The sequence below is a fragment of the Neomonachus schauinslandi genome, chromosome 1 (assembly GCF_002201575.2).
Source record: "Neomonachus schauinslandi chromosome 1, ASM220157v2, whole genome shotgun sequence".
In the NCBI taxonomy this organism is placed as follows: domain Eukaryota; kingdom Metazoa; phylum Chordata; class Mammalia; order Carnivora; family Phocidae; genus Neomonachus; species Neomonachus schauinslandi.
The window spans coordinates 206,012,410-206,031,501 of record NC_058403.1 but is presented as its reverse complement, the minus strand read 5'-3'; the positions used below and the strand labels follow the sequence as shown (position 1 = coordinate 206,031,501).

General features: G+C 56.2%; 1 protein-coding gene across 3 annotated transcripts; it reads right to left on the bottom strand.

Annotated features, from left to right (window-relative positions):
• Positions 1-3,617: 3,617 nt before the first annotated feature.
• On the bottom strand, positions 3,618-18,722 carry MAN2B1 (mannosidase alpha class 2B member 1). 3 transcript variants are annotated; one of them, XM_044917920.1, is made up of 24 exons: positions 18,477-18,722; positions 17,643-17,745; positions 17,296-17,469; positions 16,737-16,930; positions 15,930-16,062; positions 15,542-15,687; positions 14,787-14,903; positions 12,095-12,180; positions 11,891-12,011; positions 11,732-11,810; positions 11,432-11,541; positions 11,065-11,172; positions 10,633-10,749; positions 9,419-9,592; positions 8,245-8,342; positions 8,043-8,160; positions 6,544-6,662; positions 6,352-6,453; positions 6,089-6,176; positions 5,827-5,907; positions 5,181-5,408; positions 4,501-4,653; positions 4,311-4,413; positions 3,618-3,839 (listed from the first exon to the last, which is right to left on the bottom strand). In XM_044917920.1, the coding sequence occupies exons 1-24, from the start codon at positions 18,639-18,641 to the stop codon at positions 3,730-3,732; spliced, it is 3,027 nt and encodes a 1,008-aa protein (XP_044773855.1). In that variant the 5' UTR covers positions 18,642-18,722; the 3' UTR covers positions 3,618-3,729. The 3 variants fall into 3 exon arrangements, with proteins under 3 accessions (XP_044773855.1, XP_021561264.1, XP_044773859.1); XM_021705589.2 differs by having other exon boundaries at positions 12,095-12,177; XM_044917924.1 differs by having other exon boundaries at positions 12,095-12,174.
• Positions 18,723-19,092: the final 370 nt, after the last annotated feature.

Genomic DNA, 19,092 nt, shown 5'->3' with positions numbered 1-19,092 from the left:
CGGGCCCAAGACAGTGCCTCCCCTCCAGCAAGGGGAATCGGAAACCCTTTCAGGAAGTGCATGAGACAGCCGTGACCTCTCGCATCCCTGTGGCCAGACCTGGATGCCTTCCCCAGTCATCACTGACTCTAGACAAGCTGATTCTCCACCATTGGTTTAGAAGGCATCTCGTCTCCCCTGGGCAGGATGGAGGACCCGAGCACCCCGAAAACACTTCTACCAACTACTGGGCCCAATCTGGGCTGTGGACAGGATCTGGGCACCCTCCCTTGGCCTCCCTGTCTGGCGGGCTTGTTACCATGGTGAGAGACTTAGAAAAATTTTCAGGAGGTGCATCCAGTGAAGCCACATGTGACTGCTCTTCGCCTCGTGTAGGGAGTTGACTTGGGGCCTTCCTTTCCTCTGGAAACATTTTCAGAAGGGATAGGTAGTGACTGGAATCCCACTGAGGACAGCTGCCTGCCAGAAGCAACCTCCTCAAGCCTCCCTCGCAGCCCTCAAAGGATTCAGCCTTCCGAGGGAGACTTAGAAAACTTTTTGGAAGGCCCACACCCCCAGGGCATCCTAGTCACACCTTCCTGACCGGCCAGAGCCAGTGCCCCACCCCTACCTTGGAAACACTTCCAGCAAGTGATAAAAAAAATTTTTTTTTAAGATTTTATTTATTTATTTGACAGAGGGCAAGTGAGCACAAGCAGGGGAAGTGGCAGAGGGAGAGGGAGAAGCAGGCTCCCCACTGAGCAGGCTGGGCTCAATCCCAGGACCCCAGGATCATGACCTGAGCCACCCAGGAGCCCCTTCAGCAAGTGATTCAGATTACCAAGTCCCCGCTGGAGACGGCCACCAGGTCCAATGAGCCCACCCCTGGATGACTCTTTGGCCCAGGATGGACGCTGCCACCGCAGGGACACATCCGAAGATTTGGGGGAAGTGTTCAAGAACGGGCCCCACTGGGAGTGCAGTTGGGCACAGAGTGCCCTCCCTGGGCCTCCCCGCCCCCTCTTCAGAAGGGGAAATTTCAGGATGTACACCCGCGACCCTGCCCCATGCAGGACTGCAGCCAAGTGAGGGGAATGCTCCCAGGCTTTCCTGGCCATGATCCCGGCCTCTGGAGGGAGAACCTAGAAACCAGGCACCAGGATCCCCTCCGCCCCCCGCCGGACTCTCTACCCCATTACCTGCAACATCTCAAGGGAGTCCCCATGGGCGGAGGGGACCGCCGTGTGTCAGCCCATCCGTGCAGTTCCTGGATGTCACTCTCCTCTGTATGGCAGTGACAATCTCAGGGGAGCCCATCCGGAGGCAGCGTGTGTCGCAGCCAGGACAACATTGCAGCCAGTCTCCTGGAACTCAGCCTTGCTTTTGATAGTTGGATCCCATTCCAGGCCCGCACAGCCGAGCTCCGGGGACGACATTAAAACAGCCGCCAGGTGGCGCAGTTCAACAAGCGCGACCTAGATGAACCTGGACCCCCAGGTGCCACTTTGCGTGGGTCTCACCCTTGGCCCACAGCGGCCGAGGAGTAGCCTGATGGGCCCAGGGCACCATCCACGGAACTCTCGGGGTGGCCCGGGCTGCTCTCAGCTCCCAGAGTACAATTCAGACATTTTCACTAGGTGCTCCCTGTGACTAGACCCTATCTGAGAGTGGCCCTCCACGGGCCTCCCTGGCCATCTCAGCTCAGTCTCACCCCCGCCCCACCCCGCCCCCAGCACAGGAAGGCTGCTGGGCCCAGGACACCCTCCCCGGTGCGGCCTTCCTGCAGAGGAGTTAGAAACATTTTCCAGTGGCATATGTGATGAATAGGGCCTACATGTGACCGCGGCTGGGCCTGGAACACTCTCCCTGGGCCTCCCTGGATGGCTAGGGCTGCTTGCCTCATCCAGAGGGAGACATAGAACGAAGAGGGGGAGGAGGAGTGCATTCAGCCACTGGGTGGTCCTGACCTCCAGAAAAGGGCATAGAGACTTTTCGGGAAATGCTCCCAACAACCGGGACCCAAGAGTGAAAACACCTGAGGCCACGGCATCCTTCATGGGTTTACTTGTCCAGCGCAGGCCATTCGGTGTCTTCCCTTTGGATGGGGATGTGGATACGTTCTCAGGAGGCACCACCAGGTGGGTCCAATACCAGGGCCCACACAGAAGCACAGCCTGGCCCTGGGCACACCCCGCCCCCCCGAGTCTCTCTGGCTAGCCTGTGCTTGTCTCCATCACCAGAGAACAGCTACAGAGGTTCACAGGGGTATATCGAACAATCGGGCACCATGTGGGACTGCAGGAGGACCCAGGGCAACTTTCATGAGTCTCCTTGGCCAGCCAGGACAGTGCCTGCCTCTGGAGGAGGATTTACATGTTTTCAGGAGATCCCATGGCCAAAGATGTCATCCCTAGGGGGCACTACCTGGCCAATTTTTTCCCTGCCACCAGAGGAATACTTATAAGCAAATTTGTTGGGCACCTTCTAAGATCGGATCCTACACAGGGCAGCAGATGCCCCTGGGGCACAATCCCCAGACTACCCTGCCTGGTTTTGCTGCCTTTCCCTTCCGGAGGGAAAGGGGGGAAAAAATTGTATTTATTTGAGAGAGAGAGCAAGAGAGAGCACAAGCAGGGGAAAGGACAGAGGGAGAAGCAGACTCCCCACTGAGCAGGGAGCCTGACACAGGGCTCCATCCTAGGACGCTGGGATCATGACCCGAGCCGAAGGCAGCCCTTTGACTGAGCCACCCAGGTGCCCTGGAGGGAAACTTTAAAAAGTTTCTGAGAGGTGCATCCAGTGATTAGACTCCATACAGAATGGCAACTCGCCTGAGATTCCCTCCTTGGGCCTCTCTGGTCCATCTCTTTATGGAGAGACTTAGAGAAAATTTCAAGAGGCACATCCAGCACCCAGGCCCCATCTGGGACCTTATTTAGGCCCCTGGTGCCCTCCCCAGAGGTTCTAGTTGCCCAGGCTCATGCCTGCCACCCCAAGAGGGACTTAAAAATTTTTTCTGGAGGTGCATCTGACAATCAGGGGTGCATAGGTCCAAACATGGGCTGCAGGTCAGCCTGGGATGCCCCCCTGACCTCCATGCACCTTTAAGGCACCTGCATAAGGCTGTCCTGACCGGAGGGGAAGTCACTCACTTTCAAGTCTAAACCACCAGTTTCTTCCCAAAGTGTCCTTCCTCCATAACAGACCCCAGAGCACACCAGGCGTGCCAGGCTCTCTGCCTGTCTCCTGGGAGCCCAGCAGCTCTAGCCCACCTGTCCAAGGCCTCACTTTGGAACCTGGCTCCTGTTCCACCCCCTTCACCAGGACCCTAGACTCCTTGCCTTCAGAGCCTGGCTCCCCCAAGGCCAGGTCTGGAAGGCCCCAGGGTACATCTGGTTCTCTGGGCCTATATCCCATGCAGGCCCACTCGTGGTAGCTTCTAGAGACAGCTGTACCACAGCCTGAGTGGACGAAGGAGTGAAGGAGGAGTGGAAGACCGTGGTGGATGAAGTGGGGTGTGGACGGTGTAGTCTGGTGTGACCTCCCTGCAAGGCCTCAGGGCAAGAGTCAAATAGTGTTTGCTGACCTTTCTAGGCCATAAATGAAATCCCTCTCCAAAAACAAACAAAAAACAAAGCCCCACTCAGTCACACCTTGGCCCAAGTCTTGGTAGTGGCATTTTAATGGCTTTTGTTGGTGGCAGCAGCAGCAGCAGGAGGAGGGGGAGAGTGTGCCTGCCCCCCAGCATGTCTAGCCATGCTCTTTCCACTGGACCAAGGCCAGGAAGGTGCGGATTTCCATGGGCTGCAGCGTGATGGCGGCAGGGTCCAGCCAGGAAGGAGAGGGCTGGGCTGTGGGGCCTGGGGAGGTGCAAAGGAGAAGTGAGGGGTGCCAACTTCCTCTGCCTCACCCCCTCCTCCTGCTCCTTCCCCTCGGCCTCCACACAGCCATATACCCTCAAATCTATCCCCAGGGCCTTATTCCCAGACCCGTTTTAAACTGTCTCCCAGGCCCTGAATACTATCCCCAGATCCCCCAATCTGTCCCCAGTGTCGGGCCATCTCCCTCACACCCTCAAGCCCTTCTAAAGACCATCATGCCAATCCCAGGAGTGATGCGCACAGCCCTCTCCCCAGAACTAGATACCCAAGGAATCCCATCTCAAACCCTCAAGACCCACTGCTAGTTTGCTTAGACCCACTTAAGACCCTTAACCCCCTAACCTGGATCTGAACACCGCTCTAGACGCTGGAGCTCTATCCCGGTCCTGGCCAACATTCCCACACCTCCCACACAGCCCCCAGCCCCCAACTCCCCGGGCAGGCCCCCACCCGTGGCTGGCGTCCACTTGAGCCTGGAAGCGCTGGCCCGGAGCTGGTTGGCCGCCAGCGTGGTCTCCTGCAGGTAGGTGATGGTGAAGGCGGAGAACAGGTCCTGTAGGCAGTGGATGGGCCGGGCTGAGTGGGGACAAAGCAGGGTTTCCCCTCTCCCTTGTCTCCTTCCCACTTCTGCCCTCCTCACCCTCAAATCCAAGGTCACCGGGGAGCTCAGGTTGCCAGAGCCCTCCCCTACAGCAAACTGGTGCTCCAAGCGCAGGAGAAGCGTTGTCCTGTCCCAGCGGGCCAGTGTGAGCAGACGCACCGAGGGAGGCAGCTCCCGGCGGAGCCCTGAGAACTGCAGGAAGGGGGTGGGGCCGAGGCGCGGTTAGGAGGCGGGGCTCGGACGCAAGGGGCGTGGCTTCGTCAGGGAGGGAAGAGGCTCAGCTAGAAAGGGTTGGGCTAAGCCAATGAGAGGATGGGACAGACCCAGGGAAGGGCGGTGCCAGGCTGGGGGCGGGCCCGAGCCCGGAAGGGGCAGACCTGATCTGGCCGGAGACCCACTGATAGGGCGGGGCTGAAGCTCAGGGGGCGTGGCTAGGGGCGGGGCCGAGCGTGGGGAAGTGGAGGCGAGAGGGTGGGGCCCAGTGAGCAGTGAGCCCGCGGGAGGGGAGAGCTCTGAGGCTGCGCTAAGACCCAGTCGTGGCGGGATGGGACTCAGCAAGCCGGGACTGCCGGGCGACGGGGCTGAGCTGAGGGGGTGGGACTAGCTTATGGCCTCCCCAGGACGAGTTAGGGGCGGGCGGAGTGGGTCCCGCCTAAGGCCAGGAAAACCCTCCGTGGTTCACTGGGGTCTTCTCCACCTGGCGTCTCCACGCCCCTCACCTGCTTGCGCGGGGCGACTCCCGGGTGGTAGGGGGCGCCGCCACCGGGGGCCAGCACCACCTGCGGGGCCAGCAGCTCTTTCTCTGCCTGCAACCGGTGTCTGGTGGCCGCGGTAGGAGCCTTGTCCAGCAGCACGAGGTGGCGCCCTCGCACCCACAGCCCCAACCCCTCCTCCAGCAGCGGCTCCCCTACTCCACGTCCATCGTCTTTCAGAAGCCTTCGGTGCACCTGTGGGGAGTGGCCAGGAGAGGGTGAGGAGTCCCTCTGGCCGATTTCTGGGCCAGAAATTTGGGTAAGGGCTTGTGGAAATTTCAAGAGAAACTAAAGAGTGAGAAGAATGGATGCGGAGAAAGGTCTAGTAGGGGACCGCCAGCAGAAGTGGGGATCCAACCTAGCAAGGGACTAGGACAGAGGGAGGGAAGGATCTAACGGGATAGGGCAAGTCAGGGCCTGGAGGAGATGGGGAGCTAGGTAGGGACTGAACAAAAGCTTGGAGTAAACTTTCCACATAGGAATGGAGGTCTCAGCTTAGTGGGGACTACAGGCAGTGGGGTGCGCCTAGCAGAGAACGGAGCAGAAACAGGCTTTCAAGGCCCAGTAGGGGGCCAGGGTGGGAACAGGCTGAAACAGGGCTCTGGCCACTCACCATGAGCTCCATGGAGCCATCCTTCAGGCTGCTGCCCCCCTGGGAGCGGTCAGTCAGCACAGTCAGCTGCATCTTGCCATCCTGGGCATTGGGGGGGTGAGGGGAGAGTGAGGGGTCCCACAGCCAGCCAGCTATGGCCCCCAGACAGGTATCACAGGGGATGGTGGAGACCACCAAGGACAACCAAGAGATGCTAGGAATGATGGCGACCCCCACTCTGTGGAGGGGTGCTAAGAAATGGGGAGCAGGATGGAGTTGTTACCCTGATGTAAATGCGGCTGTTGACTGGATAGTAATTGCCTGCCACTGGCTCAGTCTGGTTCAGCTTCCAGGTGGGTCGATAATCCCGCCTGAGGAGGGGGAGGGTTTGGTCAGGCCTGGGGTCCAGCTCCCCTTCCCCGGTCTATCCATTCCTCACTCCCCCTTCATCCCCTCCCTCCCACACTCAGAGGATCAGCAGATGCCCCCACAAGCCTGGGCCCCCACACACCACAGACCACTCTTTACTGCCCCCAGTCACCCCACCTCCTCTCCAGGATCTCCCGGCCATTGCTGTCTGTGTAGAACAGTCCTTTTGTCTCCAGCACTGTGTCAAAGCGACTGATGATCTCCTTCCCCCAGCCGTCACTGGACCCGAGGGGATAGCAAGATTGTGAGCTTCACCTATCCCACCCTGCCCTTGCCCCCACCCCCCAAGTCCCAGTGGGTGCTACTCACCCCACAGGTATTGGTCCCACTGTCCACTCCAGCTCCAGGTGCCGCTGTCCTGGGTACAGACGAATCACCTGGGAACACCAGGCTGAGAAGTTCTGGTGCACCTCCTGCACCAAGGGTGTCTGCGGGCACATGGGGGTGGGGGGTAAGTCTAAGCCTGCACCTGCACACTGGCAAGCCCTGCGGATACCCACCCCTGCTATTAACCTCACATCCAGGTCAACTCCACTCATAGCATGGGAACCTCCTCCACACTTCCCATGTCAGATGTTAACACATAATTCTTTTTTTTTTTTTTAAAGGTTTTATTTATTTATTTGCGAGAGAGACAATGAGAGACAGAGAGCATGAGAGGGAGGAGGGTCAGAGGGAGAAGCAGACTCCCCGCCGAGCAGGGAGCCCGATGCGGGACTCGATCCCGGGACTCCAGGATCATGACCCGAGCCGAAGGCAGTCACTTAACCGACTGAGCCACCCAGGCGCCCCAACACATAATTCTTAAGTGTAGCATATATGCTTGCTGTCCGCCGTTACCCCATCTTCCCTCCTTAGAACAGGATTCTAGCTTGGCAAGTGGCTACCTGGAATAAAGACTATATTGTCCAGTCTTCCCTGAGGCTATCAGTAGCTGTGTAACCATGGTTTGCTCAATGGAAAATGATCAAAGAGGCGTACACAATGTTCCTTGCCTCTTTCCCTCTCCCACTGGCTCAAATGCAAATATGACGGCTGGAGCTTAAGCAGCCATCTTGGGCCATGAGGTAGAGGCTGAATGTTGAGGAGGGCAGAACAATGAGACAGAAGAGGCCTGGATGACTCTGAAGTCACTCCATCTGCCCTGTATGGCCCAGTCAGACTTTCTGTTAGATGGAAAGAAACATCTACCATTAATTTTGGCAACTGTTACTGCAGCAAAATTATATCCTAATGCAGTGACCCACATATGCAGAAGTTCACCTCAAGGGGAATTATGTCGAATGTGAATCTGGCCATTACCTGGCCTACCCTAAGAGGAAATGTCAATGAGAGGCCCCGAGAAACCCCACAAGGGTGAGCCCCTGTTCCCAGCCAGATGCACCCTCAGATATCCATCCTAAGTGAGAATCACCCAAGCCCTATCCAAGTGTGACCTCTCAAATATCCACCTCAGATATAATCCCCTCCTACCACAGATCCTTGGTGAACTCTTCAAGCAGCTACACCTGGTTCTCCCCATTCACGGGCCAAGAGGGAACACCCCACCCCCAGTTTCAAAAGCTAAGTATAATCCTGACACCCACAGCAGATGTGAAAGCCTTCGTACTTGCTCCCACGGAATGACTGTTACTCAACCAGCCGTGAATATCAGCCCTGTGGGAAGATTCTCAATATTCCCCTCAGGTCTTAGCCCTCTTATCTGATAGAGATATAAACCCGACCCCCCGCCCCTACCCACATATGGCTCACCACCCCCCCCGGCCCCCCACCTCCCCCACACCCACTCATCATTCAAGGCCCCAGACCTTCACCACGTGCGTTTGAGCCCAGTGGCTCACGATCAATGGTTCCTGGCGGTTGGGTCTGAAGATGTAGGCACCCGAGACCTGGGTGCTTAGATCGTCGCCTACACTGGCGTTGTACCTGGGGCCGGGGCAGGTGAGAGTCAGGTAAGTGACCCCAGCTCTACTTACACCCCCTCCCTGGCCTGGTGGTCCCCCCCCTCACCAGTAGAAGGCTTGGCGAACAGGCAGCAGGAGGTTCTGGTCCAGGTTCTCCAACTCCACCAAGAGTCCCGTGTCAGGGTCAAACCTAGCCTGGAGGTACTGGGTAGAAAAGGGCAGACACAGGTTAATAACCATCATCTCAGCCAAGGGCAGCTTCTTCATCCTTCCTGGGACTCAGGAGAAAGCCCAGGAGCTACCCTCCCCTCCTCCTCCTCTCTCTCCTCACACCTGACCCTATTAACAAATCCTAACAGCTCTACCTTCCACCTCCTCCTCAATCTGACCACTTCTCACCATTTCCATGGCCTTCTAGGACTAGTGCGGCAGACCCCTTCCAGGCTCGCTTCCCCAGTCAGTTCCCCCCGCCCGCGGCCACCAGAGGGCGCCAGTGACACCCTAAATACCATCCTAGCCAGTCAGCTTGGGCCCAGGGCTGACTCGCGCATTTGACAAAGGAATCATAGTGCCATGGCCCAGGAGACTTTTAGGGGCCAATGGAAATATGTAAATTTTGACTTCTTCTAGAATCAGAAGAAAACTTAAATGTAATAATAATGAATATATTATACTCGTCTTTTACAGCCACCTGCTCATGAAATACAATTTTTAACTTTTTTTTTTTTCTAATGGAAAAAGGGCCCCACAAAGGCAAAAGTGCTAGGGCCCATTACAGTCTTAATGCAACCTTGCTCCTGACGTGGCTCCTTCGAAGTAAAAGGCAAAGTCTTTCCCTTAGGCCCTCAAGTCTTGCAGAGTCTGACCTGTCACCCAATACCCGTCCCTTGAGCCCCAGGGGGTTCCTGGAACACTCAGCACCCTTCTGCCTGAGGGCTCTTGTTTCTGCAGCTCCCTGCCTGCCTGGATCCCTCTTCCCCTACATGGCCACGTGGCTCCCTCCCTCGAATCTCTGCCCTGCCTCATTTAATTTGCAAACCCCTACCACTGTCAGCCCTTACGTATCTGTCCAGTGTCATCCATGATTACACTGGGTCCTCACAGTCCCAGGAACGGATACTGAGGCTCAAAGGGAGCTGGTCACTTACTGGAGGACACATAACGAGGGACTGGTGACTAGACCATGAACCCAAGACCCACTGATCCAGAGTCCATGCAGCTTACCATGACACCTCAAATTTGTCACAGGGGAAGGGAAGGGCATCTGAACGGAGTCTCACCTCATTTTGGATGGCCAAGCCATGGGACCAGGACTTCTGGGATCTGGGCTGGCGGTTGTGGGCATGGGGGCTACGGCCGGGCACCTGGGTTACTGAGTAGACGCTGAAGCCCAGGGCAGGCACTGAGGCCGAGAAAAGCAGGTCCGAACTGTCTGAGCTAGGAAGTCTCACCACCTTGGGTAATGGAGGAGGGAAATTGAGTCAAGAGGCTATGAGTATAAATACTGAGCTGTACATAAAGGGATGGGTCAAACTCCAGGAGAAGAATGAGCCCCAGATGGGGAGAAGAAATATAGGTGTTGGCCAGGGAGGATGGAGTGTCAAATTCTGAGTTAAAGATCGCAGAGAAGATTCATAAAAGGGGGGGGAAATTTAGGGGGTGCAGAGACTGTGGGAGAAGGGGAAGTGAGGGAAGAAATGGGGAAGGAAATCCTTGAAGCAGGGAAATGAGGGAAAGGCAGGTTTGGGGGGAGGAAAAGATTCATAGGTAGAGGCCTTCTAGAACGAGGGAAATAAAGCAAAAAAAAAAAAGAAAATTCGGGATGCCTGGATGGATCAGTTGGTAGAGCATGCCACTCAATCTCGGTGTTGTAAATTGGAGCCCCACATTGGATGTGGAGATTACTTAAAAAAATAAAATCTTTTTAAAAATATTAATCTTTTAAAAAATAAAATATATTTTTAAAGATTTTATTTATTTATTTGACAGAGAGAGACACAGCGAGACAGGGAACACAAGCGGGGGGAGTGGGAGAGGGAGAAGCAAGCTTCTCGCTGAGCAGGGAGCCCGATGCGGGGCTCCATCCCAGGACCCCAGGATCATGACCTGAGCTGAAGACAGACGCTTAACGACTGAGCCACAGGTGCCCCAAAATAAAATATTTTTAAAAAAATTCATGAGGAGACATTAAAAAGGGAGAGACTGTCCGAGAGGCAAGACAGGGGGGTAAGGGGGAGCGCATGTTTCCAAGGGGGTATGATGTTAAGGGGAAGAAAAAGAAAAAGTACTAGGCCCAAGGTATTGATGGAGGGGGAGATATGCATGAGTTACCTGAGAGAGGGAGGTGTCCATGGGAGGAGTTATCCATGGAGGGAGATGTGTCCGTGGGGTGGGGTGAGGTGGGGGGTAGAAATCCCCAGGAGGAGGTGTCCAAGGCAGGAGGTAATCATGGGGGGTGGTACTCATAGGAGAAATATTTGTTGAAAGGGCTTACATCGCTGGGCACAATTGTGCCATTCGGGTCCCTCACGTCGAAAATGTGGTCGCTGACTGGCAGCCGCACCATCCAATCCACTTTCCGCCCCAAGGGGTTATAAATGGTCACTTGGAACTGGTGTGGGAGGGCCAGATCGGTCATGGGTCACAGCAGGCCTTCTTGAAACCCACCCACTACATGCGGCAACGTCCTTGGGTGATCCAAGCCCCCATGGGGTGCTTTGGTCTCTTCCACCCCAGCTTCACTGCCCCCCCAAGTGATCGCTCCGCAGACCGATCCTCCCAACCAATTTCACACCGGCAGGTACCTCAAGAGCCCTTCAGTCCGAGCCCCTCCTCCTCCGGGCCCCGCCCCCGCTGTCCTCAGTTTCCAGTGCTGTCCCACCCACCTGCTTCCCGGCCCCGCCCCTCCAACCCGAGCCCGGCTCACGCTCTTGGCTGTCTGGCTGAGCGGACAGACACTGATGTTGAGGTTGCGGCAGTACGTGAAGTCCTCCTTGGAGCCGCTGAGCCGCGCGAGCGCATTGCTCAGGAGAACCTGTGGGAGGGAGCGTAAAAGTCCATGGGTCAGCTCTGGAGGTCCACCCAGGTCTCCTCCGTGTCTCCTCCCGGACCCCGCCCCTTGCCTGTCCCCGCCTCTCACCCCAGGCCCCGCCTCTCACCCCAGGCCCCGCCCCATGCAGGCATACCTAGACTCCACCCCACTGTCCTTGGCCACGCCTCTTCCGGTGTCCGCCCTTTCGTTCTACACCCGCCTCTTCCCGGCCCCGCCCCCTCCCTGGCTCCACCCCGCGCACCTCGCAGGGCCCCCAGCCTGCCGCTAGCTGGCGCGCGTAGTCATTGGCCACGTGCTGCCGGGACGTGCCGCTGACCGCGTCGTGATGCTGGAGCACCGCCATCGCCTCATCTACAGGAAGACGGTGAACCGGCTGGAGTCTCTGCAGGACTCTCAGTCCAGACCCCAAGGACACGGGAAAGATGACGTGTGGGAGGGCAGGGTCCCCGAGGAGTTTTATGAGGGGACGCGATGGGGTGGCCGAGGGTCGGTGTGGCCAGCTTCAGACGCACTCCCGTCCCCTCATCGTCTCAACACCTACTGAGGGGTGCACTGTCTCCTGAGCCATAGGGTCCCACGTTGGCTGCCGGACCCGCCAGTGCCTCCAGCTGGTTGCACACCTGGGGAACAGAGGAGGTGTGTTGGGGCCCCGCACCTTTTGGGACCCCTGGGCGCCCCCTTGAGCCCAGTGCCCACTCACCTGCAGAAAGTTGTAGCTGAGGCGCTCATAGCGTTTGAGGGCCGGCCGGCTGGAAAAGTAGCCGGTCCAGAACTTGTGGGGGCCGTCGGCATAGGGAAAGAAGTCATCCTGTTTTACGGACCTGCAGCGGCAGAGGCATTGAGGGCCGGGTCATGACCCAAAGGGCAGGCCAACCCCCCCAAGCTCCCATGTCCCCCCAAATACCAGGTGAGGTTGGCCTTGTTCAGCTCCCAGAGGTAACAGGCGGGAGTGGAGTAGAGAACATTGACGCGGCTCCCGTTGGCCTGCTGCTGGGGGGAGGTGTCCGTGTGTGAGCCCTCGGGAGCCGGCACCTTCCCAGGGGGCCCCCAGCTGTGCACACACATCCTCACACACATGTGCGCACCTTCATGCATGCGGTGGGTTCGGATTCTTGTAGTACACATTTTGAGTGCAAACCAATGGCCCAGTGTGAGGCTGAATTTTGGCAGCAACTCAACATTACCAGCATGGAAAGAATTTCACGGATGCGAGAATAAACCTGAAATTTTTATGAAACTTTTTTTTTTAATTCCAATTTTATCATTAAAAATTTTTTGTGGGGGCGCCTGGGTGGCTCAGTTGGTTAAGCGTGGGACTCTTGATTTGGGCTCAGGTCATGATCTCAGGGTCGTGAGATAGGCCCCGCCTAAGGCTCTGTGTTCAGGAGGGAGTCTGCTTGAGATTCTCCCTCTCCCTCTGTTCCTCCCCCGCTCGTCTCCCCTCTCTAAAGAAAGAAAGAAAATCTTTTTTTTTTTTTAAGATTTTATTTATTTATTTGAGAGAGAGAGAATGAGAGACAGAGAGCATGAGAGGGAGGAGGGTCAGAGGGAGAAGCAGGCTCCCCGCCGAGCAGGGAGCCCGATGCGGGACTCGATCCCGGGACTCCGGGATCATGACCTGAGCCGAGGGCAGTCGCTTAACCAACTGAGCCACCCAGGCGCCCGAAACAAATAAAATCTTAAAAAATTTTTTGTGTGTGTGGAAAAACTAAGTATGACATTATAGGGCAGGAGTGATCATTTCTCAGGACTGTCAGGTTATTGCTCAATGACACCACTGTTAGAATGAATGGAGATTCACTTTCAACTGAAGTGGAGGACCAAGAAGGTGACCTCCTCTGTGAAGAAAAAGATGTTTGTTCTGCTTGTGTTGTGAACCCAGTGCCCGGTACACAGTAGGTGCTCACTAAACACTTGAGTGCATGAAGGGAAGTAAATGGGACTACACACCTTTATGTGCATCCACATGTCTACCCCTGCATACACAGTCACATACATAGTTACACACACACACACACACACACAGGATTTGCTCAGTAAACAATCACTTGCTTCTTCAATATGCTCGATTTCAGACACAATCTAGAAGCAGAGGCCAGCCCCACTCTCCTGGAACCCACAGCCAAGTGGAGGAGAGATACTGAACAGATAGTCCGTTATAATCAGCCTGGCTGTGGCCTCACAGGTATTTGTGGGGACTGTGTGTACACAGAGGAAAGGGCAGGAGCTCCACCTGTGTTTGGTGAAGTCTTCCTTGAGGAGGAAACATTGCAGCTTGCGTGTTAAAGGAGAAGCAGGTGTTCAGCCCCAAATAACAGTAATAAGCAACCACCATAATACTGGTTATTTACCTGTCCCTGTTCTACTGATCTGTGTAAACGAACTCATTAAACCCTAACAGCCTTATCAGGTGGGAGCCACCATTATGCCCATTTTCTAGATAAGAAAACTAAGGCAGAGCACTTAAGATTTCTCAGGGTCACAGAGCCACTAAGTGGCAAGCTAGGGATTTGAAGTAAGAGACTCTATTTCCAATAGAATGCAGTGGGCAGAGGAGCGGTCCGGGGCAGGAGGAAACCTGTGGCAGCTCAGGACCATGATATTTACAGAAGAAAGTGATCAAGGTGTCCAGGGCTCCTCGGGGTCATGGGGAGCCCTGGGAAATGTCTTTTGGAAGGCCCTTGGTGATGTTCCTGAGGGTGTTTTGGGTGGAACAGTGGTGCTGGGAGCAAGTGGAAGCTGAAGACATAGAGACTGCCAGTAGACAGCTCTGAGGATGGAACTGATGGGAAGGACATTTCAGATGTGAGAGGCCCAAGGAGGTCTGAGTCCTGATTCCCAGAACCTGTTAGGTTACATGGTAAAGGGAAATTAAGGCTGCAAATGGAGTTCAGGTTGCTGATAAGCTGACCTTAGAATAGATTATCCTAGATGATCTGTAGGGCCCAGTGTCATCACGGGTCTTTAAAAGAGGAAGGGGGGGCACCTGGGTGGCTCAGTCAGTTAAGAGTCCAACCCTTATTTCGGCTCAGGTCATGATCTCAGCGGTTTGAGATCAAGCCCCGTGTCTGGCTCTACGCTTAGCGTAGAGTCTGCTTGAGATTCGCTCTCTCCCTCTCCCTCTGCCCCTCCCTGCCTTGCACTAGCACACACACTCTCTCTCTCCAAATAAATAATTTTTTTAAAAAAGTAGAAGAGGAAAGAGCGAGTGAGAGTAAGAAAGAGATGTGATGAGAGACGCAGGGGCAGAGAGCGGCTGCATGGCTGGCTTGCAAGATGGGTGGCCATGAGTCAAGGAATGCAGGAGGCCTCTAGAAGTTGGACACTTTCCCCAAGAGCTTCCAAAAGGAACCCAGCCCTGCTGACATCTTGATTTTTAACCCAAACCCAATTTTTAACCCAACGCAAGTCGGAATTGTGTCCGACTTCTGGCCTACAAAACTGTAAGATAATATATTTCTGTTGTTTTCAGCCGCTGTATTTGTTGGTCATTTGTTATAGTAGCAATAAAAAACTAAGAGAGCACCCACTGCGATGCATATGACCCAAGGGCCAGGGATCCAAGCACATTCATGCACACGAGCTGGCACACTTACCTGAGCGTTGACCAGCTCGATGAGCCGGTCAAGGTTCTTGAACCACATGTTGGCATTCTCATACTGGAAGTCTGAGCCCATGGTCATTATGGTGTGGTTGGTGCGGTAGTTCTGGCCCTGCAGGTGGAATGGAGAATTCCTCAGGCCAGGGTGTCCTGGGCCATCCCTGCGTACAGCTGTGTTGTGGTATATATGTGGTCAAGAGTGCAGGTGCTGGGGCGCCTGGGTGGCTCAGTCATTAAGCGTCTGCCTTCGGCCCAGGTCACGATCTCAGGGTCCTACGGGGAGTCTGCTTCTCCCTCTCCCTCTGCCCCTCCACCCCTGCTTGTGTGCACTCACTCTCTCTCCCTCTCAAATAAATAAAGAAAATCTTTAAAAATAATAAATCAATCTTTAAAAAACAAGTGTGGGTGCACGTAGAGGAGTGGAGGGGGCAGTGGAAGTGGGTCCTGTGGGAGCGTAGGAACACATGTAAAAATAGCCTCACACTGTTGAGTACTCGTGGGCCCAGATGAGCGCACTGAGGCACTGCACCATGCTGTCTCATGCCTTTGGTGAGCGTTTGGGGCAGCAAAGGTTGTCTGCAGTCTTCTAATCAGAAATGAACACAAATCTGGGAGGGGAGCCTGGCGATGGTGAATGGAATGCTACCTTCCTCCGAGGGTGATGAGGAGGTGTTAGGGAATGCCCGTGCCATGGAGAGGGCCCAGTGCATTATGAACATGAGTCTCACGGGCTCTGCACAGTAGGGTTACCTGGGCAGTGGCCAACTGCAGGAAGTAATCGACCAACTCCTTGGCATTGTACTCGGGGCTGCGCGGGTCCTCCACAAAGGGCTTGTCAGCACACAGCGTGTCCCAGCACAGTTTCTCCGGTGGGTTGTAAATATTGGGGAGCACACCTGCATGCCACACCAGGCTCAGCGTCCCAGACCTGCCCGGGGACCAAAGCCTGCCACACCCCACCAGGAGGGACCTCAGAATTTGCAGGGCCCAATACAAAGTGCAAGTGCTGGGTCCTTGTTTGTAAATTATTAAGAGTTTCAGGACAACAGAGTATAAAAGCAAACCCAAGGCCCTCTGAGCATGGTCCCAGGTCCCATGCCCCTGGGGCCAGCGCTGACCCCAGCCCACACGCCCTTACTGGTAAAGAGGTCGGCTACTGGGGGCTCCAGGCTGGCGCTAGCCCGCCAAACCTGCTCCATCTCTTGCTTCTTCTTCCGCACCCCCTTATCTTGATAATCCAGACGCCCGAAGAAGAAGCCATCAAAGCCCATCTGGAGGTGGGGAGGGATGAGGACCGGGATCAGAGGGCAGGAGCAGTGGGTGCCCAGTCCTCTCCCCACCACCCGTCAGTCCCCTCAGCGTGGGAGGGGCAGTCAGAGCACAGTTAGAAAAAGCAGGTCTGAAACAAGGAAGGGCTCCAGCTCATTTTGAAGCTTGGGCAAGGGTCAGATGACATTGCGGGAGAGCTGGGAGGTGCGGGTGCAATGCTAGATCAGACTTCCACCTTCCCCACTTTGGAAAGGGGCCTGATTCAAATCCCCCTTAAGCAGCCTGAGAATGGAAGGGATCAGAGAGTGGAAAGGGGACGCCATCATGGCAAAGGTTGTGAAGCCGGTTGAAAAGCTGGGCAGCCCTCCACCCGCCACCTGGCTTTAGAGAGGAACCGGGATCATAGCAAATGGGGTGGGGCCAGGGCTACAGTGAGGGGCAGGTGTGGGGCCCGGGAGGAGCCAGCTGGAGTGGGGTCACATCCTGGGCGGAGGCAGAGCAGAAAGGCTGGAGGGTGGGGGGGGGGGGCAGGCAGTAATGGGATTCATAGCTCACCCAAGAGGCAGGGCCTCAAGGGACCAGGGGACAGGGCCTGGGCCAGGTGAGCTTGCAGGGAAGGGTGGGGCTTGAGTGGCCAAGGGAGGAGTCAGAGGTAGGAGTGAGGTTGGTAGATCACCTGTGCGAACAGCGAGGCCTGCTCCCGAGAGTGACCAAAGGGGTCAATGTGCCAGGCCACACGGGGGCGCCCATCTTTGCCAAATGTGTTTTCCAGAAAGCGCAATCCAAGCGTCATCTGGTCTATGATGGCTCCGTAGTGGGTGGCTGCCTCATCGTTCATCACCCAGCCACCATTGGCAAACTCCAGGCGTCCTGTGCGGGAAGGGCAGTCTGGGTGGATTGTCAGGGCCAGGACTGGGGCCAGGGGTGGCAATGCAGGGGATAAGAAGGCCTGCCTGCAAACCTAGGCCTGGAGGGAGAAGAGGAGTCACTCCCAAGCCAGTGTAGCCAGACATGGAACAGAGGGCCCCCTGCATGGCAGGCTTCCCTGAGGATCCCCTGGAGGTGGGGCCCTGTAGGATGCATAGGAGTTCTACAAATAAAGGGAAATTCCAGGCAGGCAGAGCCACATGCACATACAGGCTGCACAGGACATGATAAAATCTCAGAAGCTGGAGGAGGGTCAGAAACAGAGCTGAGCTGGGCTTCCTCTTTTCACTTCCTTCGGGCAGGCTCACCCTGGCGCACCAGGTCCCGCACAACTTCCTGTGTTGCATTTGTCTGCTGGTGCCACCAACGGGAGAAGAAGGCAATCTCCACATAGATGAATCGGCGGGTGGGCTCCATCAGCAGGGAAGAGATGACTGAGTCTAGGATGTACTGCACCCCCGCATGCTGGACGTCATTCTGGACTGTGGGCACAGGGGTCAGGCAGTCAGGGACAAATGAGCCAAGGGGGGCATTCTTAGACACAGGAGCTCAAACTGGACAATGTCCCCCCTCCCAATGTCCAGGACCCAGAAAGGATCTGAAGGGCTCAAAGGGGCAAGGGGGCCCCACGGGGAAGTCTCCATGCTCTACTCACTGCCATAAAAGTACTGATCCACAGTCTTGAGCCAGCCCACATCGTCATGCGTGTGGGCCACCAGGTGCACGTTGAGCATGTCCGGATGCACCAATGGGCATGTCTGCACAGGGACCCCAAATACACACATCCTGTCAGTTACACGGAGGTTAAGAAGCAGGCTGGGGTGGGGCTGGGGACACAAGATAAGTTTTGATCTAGAGGTGAGTGACTCAGAGAAATGGGGCCAGGTCCTTCTAGGGAGGACACCCACAGAGTTGGGCATACAAATACAACTCCCACTTGACACAACTCCTCAGGGCAGCTCTCACTCACACCCTGGGTTACCAGTAATAGTAGTAGCAAATGATTATTAGGCGTTTGCAAATAGGAAGCAGCCACCCTGGGGCTTGGGGGGCAGTATCTCATTTTCAGATGAGAGCACTGGGGATCAGAGTGGTTAAGTGACTTGCCCCAAGTCACACAGCCAGGAAGTCAGGGAGCCAGACTGGAACTCCAGGCAGGCTGACTCCAGAGTCCCAGCTCTCAAGCAATCCCCCCCCCACACACACACACACCCCGCTCCCACATACACACATATGTCCAATCACACAGTTAAGTGCATGCAAAGTCCAGGCAAGCTGACCCACAGAAGGAAGGAGGCAGGTACAGAGAGCCCAATTCTCAGACTCTCACGGCCAGATCTTTCAACGACGCAAAGCATGCCTTCAGGCCACACTGTCATATTAACAACCATTCACTACGCACCCACAGAACAAACCCACCCACACCTCCGGACCCTACTCGGGGCTTCGCTCCAGCTGGTGTACATTTCCGCTCCCGGGCCACGCTCACCTCGTATCCCGCGGCCCGAGCGCCGGGCGCCGCCACCAACAACAAAAAGAGGAAGGAGAGAGGCGGGAGCGGTGGCTGCAGCGCGCGGGAGCTCGTCGTGGGCCCTGACGCGCCCCGGCCGCCACCGCCAGCGCGGACCCCCGAAGGCCGCGCGTCGGCGACCATGGCTCCGCAGCTGCCGCCGCCGCCGCCGCCACGGCCACCGCAGCCGCCACCAGGGACTTCCCGGGCCCGGAGTGGCCGGGCAAAAGCCCCGCCCCCAGAACCCGACCTGGCCAATGGTCGCTGGCGGGGGCGGGGCTAGGGTGCTGCCGGGCGTGTCACGGGCCTGAGGCCTCAGCTCTGGCTAGCCCCTGGGGACACTAGGAGTATACGGAGGCGTTGGGCGTGTCCCACCCTCGGGTGCTGGTTTAACCAGGGGAGCCGTTAGTGTCTCACCGCCTCCGAGTGTCCTCGGAGTGTCCCTTTGTCCCCGTGGACGCAGAGGCTTCAGACTTTCCTCCGGGTGTAGTTTGCTTAGGAGGTGGGGGTGTGTGCGTGGGATCCTAGGATGTTCCATTGATCTTCAGGGCTAGGGTCTTGGAGGGACCTAGCTTGCTAGGAGCAGGGGTTGATG

Coding starts and splice junctions, on each gene's coding strand:
- MAN2B1 (XM_044917920.1), bottom strand. CDS start 18,641: ATGGTCGCCGACGCGCGGCCTTCGGGGGTCCGCGCTGGCGGTGGCGGC. Junction 14,904..15,541: donor TGCAGTTGGCCACTGCCCAG/GTAACCCTACTG, acceptor TTCCACCTGCAG/GGCCAGAACTACCGCACCAA. Junction 5,908..6,088: donor ACAGCCGCATTTACATCAGG/GTAACAACTCCA, acceptor CCCAATGCCCAG/GATGGCAAGATGCAGCTGAC.